At 49.6% G+C, this 11,764-nt stretch overlaps 1 protein-coding gene across 1 annotated transcript in view; it reads left to right on the top strand.

Moving 5' to 3' along the window:
• Nucleotides 1-11,764, top strand: part of LOC111546837 (O-acyltransferase like protein) — a 78,891-nt gene that overhangs the window by 49,866 nt on the left and 17,261 nt on the right. Inside the window, exons 9-10 of the mRNA XM_023218307.1 lie at nucleotides 2,481-2,533; nucleotides 10,138-10,303. Of these exons, the coding sequence (XP_023074075.1) occupies nucleotides 2,481-2,533; nucleotides 10,138-10,303 (219 nt within the window). The remainder of the gene's footprint in view (nucleotides 1-2,480; nucleotides 2,534-10,137; nucleotides 10,304-11,764) is intronic.

Here is an 11,764-nt window from a genome sequence, read left to right as displayed (position 1 = left end):
GGAGGCCGACAGACTTCTCCCGCACACCTTAGGTTACCAAAATAAACCGTGCAGTTTTGCTGTTACACTTGCCTACCCGCTGGTTCTTTTGCGCCCGCTCGGCTGGTCTTAGAAAAACAAGACAGATGGTGCCGAAACCCGGGAGGAGACCCCTCCTCAGGGCCCCCAGGGTCCGGGGAGCCTCCCCCTCCTCGTTCCACGCAGCGGACGGACCAGGACCTGAGACCCACTTCGCTCACTCTCACGGCCTCTCTGGGGTAAGTGCCCTTGTCTCCTCTTTACCACCCTCGGCCAAAATCCTGCGCAGGTCCGAGCTCCATTTGGAGCCACCATGTGGCTCGGAGACCCTTGCTGGACGGAGACGTCCGCCTGAAGGTAATCTCCACCTTGGCTTCAAGAGCCTCCAGTCTGTCTCTGCTGGTTCCAAAGGAGGCTTTGAAGCCAGGCAGAGATCCACTTCCATTTCCATTGTGTCCATTGTGTGTCGGTAAAGAGGAAACAAACGGGAAACCCCCCAGTCCAAATTTCCAAAGAGCACCCCCTTAGGGTGCCTCCTAGCCAATTTAAAAACCTTACAGCTTGAACAAGAACTTAGGAGGAAGCGGTTAATTTTCCTTTCCACTGTGGCGTGATCGACCTCAGCAATTTCTGCCAGCGGCTAGGCAAGTGGTCCGAAATTAATTTACATACAAGGCTTTTGGGCCTTAGGCTCTCGTCCCTATACTCCTTCTCTCCCCGCTCTCCCCACCCCCTCCCTTCCTGCCCAGACTCCTCCTTCCTCCTCCTTATCTACTAGTAATCCACTGCCTCCTTCGGGGCCCCCAACTGGCTGTCTTGAGTCCCCTATCTCTGCCCACACCCTCCTACAGTGTTAGCACCTTTGCGAGAGGTGGCTGGGGCGGAGGGGGTAGTCAGAGTACATGTCCCTTTTTCATTGGCCGATCTTGCCACCATTTTGGCGTCTTATTTCATTTCTCAATCAGCTCCTGACATTAGTAAAAAACTTCAAAAGGTAGAGGATGGTCCTCAGACACCAATACAAGACCTGGTTAAATTAGCCTTTAAGGTCTATAGCTCCAGAGAGGAGACGGCAGGCTCGCCTTGAACAGAAGTTACAGCTCCTAGCAGCGGCTTTACAGCCCAGTCGTAACCCCAGGCCAGAGAGCACACACCCCGCAGACTCCAAAGCTACAAAAGGAGCCTGCCTGCTATAAGTGCGGCAAGGCAGGACACTATGCCAACAGGTGTCCGCAAGGTCCCCGAGCCCCAACGCAGCGTTGCTATAAGTGCAAGGCATCAGGACATTAGGCCAGTGAATGTCCTAACCCGATTGCCCCACCCTGAGAACAGGTGCCGTGCCTCTACGTGACCCCCTTTCCCAGGATCCTGGGAGCTCCTTCCAGCTCCTACATCTGGACGATGACAACTGAAGGTACCGAGACTCGGGGACCCCCATCACCCTCGCCGAGCCGTGGGTAACTCTCCTGGTAGCGGGTAAGACAATTAATTTTTTAATCAACAGCGAGGCTACCTATTCTGTTTTGCCATCCTTCTCTGGACCTAGCCTTCCATCCAATATCTCTGTAGTAGGAGTAAGTGGAAAGCCATCCACTCCACGAAAAACTCCAATCCTTAATTGCTGCCTGGCCAACAAGTACTTTGCGCACTCATTCCTCATTCCCAACTAAAAAGGGCCTCTACCAAAAGCAACCAGTGGAAATCAGTTTGGCATTCCCCACTCGCCTCAAACTTACTAAATTTTCTTAACTATCTCATACTCCCCAACCTTGCCGGGACCTTCCTTCTGGGTTTTGCCCATATTCCAACAAATGCTTCCATTCCTCATTCCTATACTAATACTGTGCCTTATTTTATTTTTCATCCGTGCGTCCAAATACCAACCATGGGCCCCGACCTTAACAACGCCCCTTAACAGCAGGAAGTAGCCAGACAGACCACGGCGCCCCTTTATCACTATTATCAATAAAAGGTTGGACTGTTTGGACGAACGGAGGCAAGATGGTGCACTTCCGGGTTCTTCTTCACCACCAACTCTTCCCGCGCGCGCGAAAATGCAGCCGGCGCCCAGGGAGGGTGCAGACCAACTGGGCATGCGCCAGGTGACGTCAATCCGAAGAGACCAAGATTTACCTGGTCGCACCTGCGGAACGCCCCTGACACGCCCATGCCCCACCTATTGCCCTCCCACTCCTAGAAAAGCCGCTCTCTGCCATTGAGCCACGCGGCCTTCTCACAGCCCGGCAGCCCTCTTACAGCCCCACTCCTGTCGGGATGTCGGGACTGTGGGAAGTCTGTCCGAGAGCCCCACCGCGGGGGGACTCTGCCGGCCTCCTTTGCCGGAGGCCGACAGACTTCTCCCGCACACCTTAGGTTACCAAAATAAACTGTGCAGTTTTGCTGTTACACTTGCCTACCCGCTGGTTCTTTTGCGCCCGCTCGGCTGGTCTTAGAAAAACAAGACAGGAATAACCCCTAAAGTCATACTCAGATACTTTCTCCGTCGCCTGGTGAGGTAGGTGTCACGTGTGTCTGTGTGAAGAGAGTCCACCAAACAGGCTTTGTGTGAGCAACAAGGCTGTTTATTTCACCTGGGTGCAGGTGGGCTGAGTCCGAAAAGAGAGTAAGCAAGGGGATCATCATTAGTTCTTATAGGTTTGGGGATAGGCGGTGGAGTTAGGAGCAATGTTTTGCGGGCAGCGGGTGGATCTCACAAAGTACATTCTCAAGAGTGGGGAGAATTACAAAGAACCTTCTGAAGGGTAGGGAGATTGCAAAGAACCTTCTTAAGGGTGGGGGAGATTACAAAGTGCATTGATCAGTTAGGGTGGGGAAGAAACAAATCACAATGGTAGAATGTCATCAGTTAAGGCTATTTTCACTTTTGTGGATCTTCAGTTGCTTCAGGCCATCTGGGTGTATACGTGAAGGTCACAGGGGATATGGTGGCTTAGCTTGGGCTCAGAGGCCTGACAGTAGGTTTATTTACATAATTTCTCAATTCCTCATTGCTATGTAATAATTTATTAGTTATCTGTCTTTAACCCTCTTTTAAAAGAATTTCCAAAGAAAAGTAAACTGAAATAGTTTTCTTCCCTAAATACAGTTGATTTAAGCTGGTTTAATATGGTTCAAATTCTACTGGGACAAATACCATGAAAACTGGTATGTTCCACTGGCAAAAACATCCTTAGTCCTCAGCTGATGGGCAGCAGAGTTCAACAAATGCACTGTCAGATTTCCACAGAATCTGTATTCAACAGGAAAATTTGTTTGTCTGCAAATTAGTAGTAATTCGCTCCCGTAAATCAGAGTGCTAATGGTAATGATAAAAATAAAACGATACATGACCACGAGAGGAACTTGGTCGAAGCTCTGGGCCATGGCCATTCTGCTGGGAGGGAGGCAAGAAGAATGACGATTTCTTTTTTTTTTGAGATGGAGTCTCACACTGTCACCCAGGCTGGAGTGCAGTGGCGCCATCTCCGCTCACTTCAACCTCCGCCTCCCGGATTCAAGCAATTCTCCTGCCTCAGCCTTCCAAGTAGGTGGGATTACAGGCACCTGACACCATGCCCGGCTAAGAGATATATATATATATATTTTGTATTTTTAGTAGAGACGGGGTTACACTATGTTGACCAGGCTGGTCTTGAACTCCTGACCTCGTGATCTGCCCATCCTGGCCTCCCAAAGTGCTGGGATCACAGGTGTGAGCCACCGTGCGTGGCCAACGGTCTTCTTTAGGAATGTGTGGTTGGTTGATGCAGAAGGGATTCCAACATTGGGGCAGAATACGGAATCAGTGGTAGCAGAGTGGCAGTGACGGAATGAGACAACCAAAGTTAAGGGCGGAAGGGCTGGGCACGGTGGCTCAGGCCTGTAATCCCAGGCGTTTTGGGGAGGCCCTTGGGAGGCTGAGGGGGACATATCACTTGAGGTCAGGAATTGGAGACCAGCCTGGCTAACATGGTGAAACCCTTTCTCTACCAAAAATACAAAAAATTAGCTCAGCGTAGTGGCACACGCCTGTAATCCCAGCTACTCGGGAGGTTGAGGTGGGAGAATCACTTGAACCCCAGAGTTGGAGTTTGCAGTGAGCCAAGATTGTGCCACTGCACTCCAGCGTGGGCAACAGAGTGAGACCCTGTCTCAAAGCAAACAAACAAAAACAACAAAGTTAAGGGACAAAAGGAAACTTCAGCTCATGTCATCCAACCCTGCCATTGATATATTTTCTACGTTGTGGTTATTTGCTGAGCTGGAAGCCAGCACTCCTGACTCCCGGTTCACGTTCATCTTGTTTCCACACTGTCACAAAATAGGAAGAGGAGTGTTGTCATAATATTTGGAGCTAGTGAAATGCAGTGGGCAAGTGCAGACTCTGTAGTTGGACGGCTGAGCGTGTATTCTGGCTCAGTCACACAGCGGCTGAGTGACCTTGTGTAAGTGTCTCAGTCTTTCTGTGCTTGAGTTTGCTCATCTCTAAAATGGGAAGAATAGTGACACGTCATAGGACTCTTGTGAGGATTCAGTGAGATAATGTATGTAAATAACATGGAAACGTGCTTTACACATAGTAGGCCCTCAATAAGTAGGAGCTATCATTATTAGTGTGGTTGTTATTTATACCTTTTAAGCTTTCCATCAAATAGGTGAAGAATGGGGACAAGCTAAGACATAGACCTTTGTTGGTTTCTTTTCACCACGGTCTTTGTGGTTTCTTCCAAGCTTTATAAAATCTAACCCTCCTCCAGGGAAAGACAGAAGGCTTATGATTTCAATAATATTTTGGGTGTGTGGCACTGGGGTAAGCAGCCTGTCCTGCCCTGAGGTTTTCTGGAGGTGAGAGGCTGGCATACAGGCTGAGGGGTCATGGTGATGAATACAAAGAGGGGTTAGGTGGGGGTTGGGGCAGGGGATCTAATGGCATGGTGGGTTCTGCTTGGGAAACCAACTTTATTTTATTTTATTTATTTGTTTTTTGAGACAGAGTTTTGCTCTTGCTGGAGTGCAATGGTGCAATCTCGGCTCACTGCAACCTCTGCCTCCCAGGTTCAAGCAATTCTCCTGTCTCAGCCTCCCGAGTAGCTGGGATTACAGGCGCCCACCACCACGCCCAGCTAATTTTTGTGTTTTTAGTAGAGACGGGATTTCATCATATTGGTCAGGCTGGTCTTGAACTCCTGACCTCAGGCCCACCTTGGCCTCCCAAAGTGCTGGGATTACAGGCATGAGCCACCATGCCCAGCCTATTTATTTATTTTTTGAGATGGAGTCTTTCTGTTGCCCAGGCTAGAGTGCAGTGGCATGATCTTGGCTTACTGCAACCTCCTCCTCCTCCTGGGTTCAAGTGATTCTTCTGCCTCAGCCTTCTGAGTAGCTGGGATTACAGGGTTCCACTACCATGCCTGGTTAATTTTTGTATTTTTAGTAGAGACAGGCTTTCTTGTCTTAGCCAGGATGGTCTCAAACTCCTGACCTCAGATAATCTGCCTGCTTTGGCCTCTCAAAGTGCTGGGATTACAGGTGTGAGCCACTGTGTCCAGCCTTGGGAAACCTACTGCAGAGTAAAAGTCTGGAGCTGGGGATTGAGGAGACAGGGGTTTTTTCCAAGGTGGACAGAGCAGCCGTGGGGGCAGGAGGAGCACTGGGTGAGAGTGAGGTGGTAGTGCGGCCTTGTAAGGCAAGGACCCCAGTGAGTAAATTACTGCAGTATCTGGGCAGGAGAGCAGGGTTTTCACTGGCAATTGGCAGTGGGAATGGAGAGAGGAGAAATCAAGGACTCAGGAATTTTCTGGCTTGAGCAACATGGCAGGTGGTGCTGGCATTCTTGAGCTGCGGAACTCTGGAAGGAAGGCAGGTCAGAGTGGGAGCTAGGGAGACAATCAGTCCAACCTGGGAAAAAACTGTGTTGAAATGGAGGGAACTGTCACCAACCCACAACTTGAACTCACCTTCACTAAGGTAACCCCAGTGACAAAAGAGTCATGCTCCTGGCCATTTTGAGGTTCTCACGTGTGCTGGTATCTCACTGATGCTACCTGGTTAGCACTTATCACTTGTCTGCTTATCTCCAGGAGGATGGGGGTCAGACCATCTGTTTACTCACTCATTCTGTGTTCACTGGAGGCCGATTTTGTGCCAGGCACTGTCCTAAGCCCTGAGAATAGAGGTTTAATAAGCCATGCAAAGGTGCCTTCCAGCCCGCAGGTTACATTCCAGTGAATAGAGGCAGACAATAAATAAATGAATATGCAATTTGAAGTTGCAGCATGCAAATAAATGTATGCTAGGCCAGGGAGGATGGCTGCTGCAAAGTGATCAGTTGGAGAAGAGGCGGCTGCAGTGGCTCAGGCCTCACAATCCCAGCACTTCGGGAGGCAAAGGTGGGACGATGCCTCGAGCTCTGGAGTTTGAGACCAGCCTGGCCAACATAGTGAGACCTCGTCTCTACAAAACATACACAAAATTAGCCCAGTGTGGTGATGCGTGCCTGTCGTCCCAGCTCCTTGGGAGGCTGAGGCGGGAGGATGGCTTGAGCCCAGGAGGTGGACGCTTCAGTGAGCTGTGATTGCATCACTGCCTTCCAGCCTGGGTGACAGAATGAGACTTTACCTCAAGCAAGCAATCAGTCAATCAATCAATCAATCAATAGAAGTAAGCAAGGTGGAGGCTTTCTCTGGAAGGGCAGTCATGGGACGTGACTTTTAGCCAGAGCCTAGAAGAAAGTAAAGGAATGTTCTAAGCAAAGAAAATCCTGTGGGGGAAGAATGGTCCATTCCCGGAAAACGGAATCACAAAGGTCCTGGGAAAGGAGGGGCGCCGCAGTGTCTGAAGAGCCTCAAAGAGCCCAAAGGTGCTCTGTGGAGTGAAGCGAGCCACATGGACAGTGGGAGGAATGAGGTCAGAGATGGGCGGGGGCTGCCCTAAGGACACTCCCTGTCGTTCTGAGACAGAAAGCTTTGAAGGATCCCAGCAAGGGAGTGGCATGGGGAGTTTTACATCTTGCAAGACTCACTCTGGCTGCAGGACAGAGAATGGCTGTAGGGGCCAGATAGGGGGAGACCTTTTGGGAGCTATTGCAAGTGATAAGAAAATCCCCAAACTTAACTTCTAGGGGTAAGTCAGGACAGAGATTATCTAACAGGAAAGGAAGAGAGTAAAGCTCTAGAACCGTAGAACTGCCTGGTTATGTCAACTAGCAGGTACATTTTAAAAATTAGGGTGTTTTTTTATAACTTGTGATAAAAATGTCTAACTATAACACAAGGTTATAGCTAAAATAAACGGTCCCCCTTCCAGTCTCACTCCCCGCAGGACACCTGTATTTAAGTTTCTTAGGAATTCTTGCAGAAACTTTCCATGTGTGTATAAGCACTGTTCTTCTCCTGCACGCATAGGATTGCACTGTGTACTTCACTGTTTGCATGTGATGTTTTCATTTCTAATACAGATTGGCCTATTTCTCTATTAGCACACAAGGACCCACATCCCTGATGTTAAAGGTTATCAGTATGGCACAGTAGGGTGTACCAGTACGTATTTAACCTGTCCCCATTAGTGGCATGGAGGTAATTCTTTGCTGTCTTAGACAGTGGGGCAATCTGTATATATTTTTGTGCACTTGTGTAGACATGTTTGTGGGCTAAATGCCTACAAGTGGAATTAGGGGTTTTGGGCATTTAACATCTTTTTTTTTTTTTTTTTTTTTTTGAGGCGGGGAGTCTTGCTCTGTCGCCCGGACTGGAGTGCAGTGGCCGGATCTCAGCTCACTGCAAGCTCCACCTCCCGGGTTTACGCCATTCTCCTGCCTCAGCCTCCCAAGCAGCTGAGACTACAGGCGCCCGCCACCTCGCCCAGCTAGTTTTTGTATTTTTAGTAGAGACGGGGTTTCACCATGTTAGCCAGGATGGTCTCGATCTCCTGACCTCGTGATCCGCCCGTCTCGGCCACCCAAAGTGCTGGGATTACAGGCTTGAGCCACCGCACCCGGCCGGCATTTAACATCTTAATGTGCATTTTCCAATTTACCTTCCCACCCACCAGGTATGAGAATCCCTGCTTCTCACCCCTCCACCACACTGGCCAGTATCCCACATTTTAATCTTTGAAAACCCACTTTGACTTTTATTCTCTTGGAAACTTGGACAAAAATGTAGCACGTGTGCATTTTAGGGTGGTTTAGATGTTTCAAACTGTTTTCTTGTTTATCTCATTAGATTTTCAAAAAATCTTAGAAAGCAGAAACCCTCATTTCCCTTTTAGATGAGAGGAAAGAGGAGACATTACATGATTTTCTCAGTGTGAAAAGTTTAGACAAGCTTGATACTCAAGGCGTGGCCCACCCAACAGCCTGCAGACTCCAAGTCTGCATTTTAACAAGCACCTGGGGGAGGGGGACTTGGCAGAGGTGAGGGATGCTGCCTGGAGTGGGGGGCAGGGGAATGCTCCCTTCTGCTCTGCTTCTGAAGGGAGCAGCGCTGACTACTTTCCCCAGGGAGGGGAGGCGACAGATGGTGAGAAGGATGATCAGAAAGGCGAGGCCGGAGGCTTGTAGGGGCAGCTGCAGGGCAGCACGGTCAGATGGCAAACATGGCAGGACCCAGTGCCTAGGACCCAGGGAGGTTGTCGCCTGAGCAAACTTGCAGGCGAGCTGATCTGGGAAGCTGTGTCTTGACAGAGTTGCCTGCCTTTTCTCTATCACATTGATCAACAATTCCACTCCCTGTCCTTGAATGCTTACCACCCTCCCACCCACCAGACACTCTCTATGTAGGACGCTGTCATTGTGGGGAGAAGAGGGGAATCAATGGTCTCCATCCCCGGGTGCAGACCAGAGGCTTGGTGCTGAGCCCCTCTCTGCTGGGGGTGCGCCTCTAAGTGGAGACGCTCCAAGTCCTGCCAGTTCCCATCTGTCAACGCCACCCCAGCACCCCCTCCTCTCACCCAGATGTTTGGAGGTACTGCTGGGCCGTTGTTATGCCCTAGTTGAGCCAAAACCACCCGGGATTTTTAGTTATATTCTTTTAGAAGAGGGCTCTGAGCCCAGCCCATCCAGAATCCATGCCAGAATTGTATGCGTCTCCAGGCTGCAATCTTACTTCTAAACTCTAAACCCACACTGTCCAGCAAATAGCCACCAGGTAAGTGGCCAATTGAGATGTGCTATGTGTGCAAAGCCCACATTGGACTCTGAAGACTCAGTAAAAGGGAAAAGAATGTCAAATAGCTTCTTAACAATGTTTCATATTGGGTACATGTTTGTAGTGATAATATTTTGGATATATTGGTCTAAATAAATAATAGTAAAATGAGTTGTACCTATTTCTTTTTACCTTTTAAGTTGTGGCTACTGGAAAGTGTAAAATTGGGGGCAGCTGTGCTTGCATCCTGTTTCTATTGAACAGTGCTGGTCTAGACACCTTACTCCTGATTCTTCCCCTTTGTAGCTGCTTCAGATCTTGCTTGGAGGAGGTAGGGGGTGAAGGAGGGGAGAAATGAAGCAAGGGAGGGAGGGAGGGAAGGGAGAAAGAGTTTTTCATCTTGTGAGGCCATGTGGAAAGTACATGAACCAGTGTCTACTGCTCTATGATTGGTGGCCTTGGGTAAGTCACCCTAACTTCTCTTAGCTATAATTTCTTCATAAAATGGAGGTCACAGCTACCTTGCAGGATTGTTCTGAGGTTTAGAAATCTCTAGCAGGCTCCTCCCACAGTGGTTCGCCTATATGACTCGCTCAATAAATAACAGTATTTTTAGTGGAACGTGGTGGCATGCGCCTGCAGTTCTAGCTACTTGGGAGGTTGAGGTGAGAGGATTGCTTGAGCCCAGGAGGTGGAAGTCAGGGCTGTAGTGAGTGAGACCCTGTCTCTAAAGAAAAATAAATAAATAGCAGTATTTTTGCAGCTGTAGCACCTGAGCTAGTACATGATCGGTGCTCAGCAAGTGATCTTGAACTTGTGGATGCTTGAGCATTTGAGGTGTGGCTGGGTGGCAGCTGCCCACAGTACAATCTGTTTTAGAGCACCTTATGCCCCACCTGCCACGTGCCCACTGAGGGGACTGGAGGGACCCCAGTGGAAAGTCACCTTCTTTCTCCCGGCTCTCTCCCGCCAGGTTGCAGCCTCTTCACCTGTATTCAGTGTGCTTGTTGGTTGGACTGTTCTCTCTTGTTCCCTGGGGACCTGTCTGGGAAGTGCCCAAATTCCACTGGGATAACTGCCAGCAAGCATGGTGGACAAATCTGCTGCTGCTAAATAACTTTGTGTCGGTCAAGAATGCGGTGAGTCTCCAGTTGCTGGCTTTGGAAAGGCAGAAGCGTGCAAACCTGGCGCCTCATTTCTTCAGGCGGTGTGCTGAACTTTCCAAGGGCCAACCTGATTCTGGTGTTTTCTCTAGAGTACTGGTGATGCTGTAGGAAGGTGGGCTGTGTGAGTGGGGGATGGCTTCTGGTCATGGGGTGGGTGTAACCCTGCCAGACTATGCAGGGGGCAGCCGCTGTGAACAGCAGAGGGAGGGGGGCATAGCAGTGGCCAGCAAGGGGCCAGTCATCCTGGCACATGTCCCGGAGGCAGCTGACCCGGCCCTATCACTGTTCCTGTGCCAGCCCATGTTGCCCATCCGGGAAAGGACAAATTCCTCACCTCCGTCTGTTGAGTCTATACTGCAATGGGACATTGCATCACACCCTGACTATGTTGGATTCTACTCAAGTTCAAAGTAGACCTGACCGAGTTGCTTTGGAGCAACAAGATCTGTGTATGTCTTGGCTTCTCCAAAGCCCCAGTTTCCTCATAATGAATTTGAAGCAAGTGAAAGTGAAATAGCTGTAATGAAATTATATCACCAGTTCCACATATGCCTTGAAATCAAGGCTGAAAACGGAATCGCTAAAGCGTAGCAGGGCCCTAATCATTGCATATAGCAACTCACTAACTAGATGGCTGCCTTCCGTTTGCAAAGGCCCAGCCATATGGACAGGTTGCATCACCATCTACGTGCCCGCAGGTGGGGCCCGCCTGGCTGTGATGGGGTCCCTGGGGGATACTCTGGGCTGTTTTCCCCAGTCAAACTGATTTGGGCCATTTGCAGGAAGCGGTGGCAAGGATACCAGCCAGTGGCCTTTCTGAGGTACAGCCCACCTTAGATCCTTGAAAGCAGAAGTGCCAGGGCCCTTTGGAGAGAATTGCTTGCCCCCAGGGACTTCCTCACACTGAAGAAAAAAATACTGCTAACCATCTCATCTGGCACAAGCACAGACCGTCTGTGGAACTCATTTTGGCCAGGTGATCCCACGTCAGTCATCCATGGGAACTCTGGGGTTCTCCACAAAACATCATCTGGAGCCAAGCCCTGGTTCTAAATGAACTTGTTCTTTCCACCTAGGGTTGGGGCATGGGGAGCGTCAAGGAAAAGAGAAAAACGCTGACCCCTCTGACTTCCAACTGCACCATAATGAGGAGAAACTCTTACACTCCTGTAACGTGACAGAGTTCACGTCCCGCAACTATCCTAGGAGATGGGCTAAGATCATTTTTCCTTTTTAAACCAAAGAGAAAATGTGTCTGAATCTCCATTTTGTAAAATGGCAGCAATAATACCTGCCATCCAGGCTTGGTAGAAGGCTCAAGATGAGGGATGTGAAATATGAGTATCTCTAACTCAGTTTCCTTTGTCTTCCCATGGAAATTCGCCCCACCCACCTACTGAATTCTGCCTCCTAGTCCAGGCAGGTGGAGAGTGT

Source organism: Piliocolobus tephrosceles, chromosome 18 (assembly GCF_002776525.5).
Source record: "Piliocolobus tephrosceles isolate RC106 chromosome 18, ASM277652v3, whole genome shotgun sequence".
NCBI classification, from domain to species: Eukaryota; Metazoa; Chordata; class Mammalia; order Primates; family Cercopithecidae; genus Piliocolobus; species Piliocolobus tephrosceles.
The sequence above is the reverse complement of the archived record's forward strand: the minus strand, read 5'-3'. Positions and strand labels throughout refer to the sequence as shown.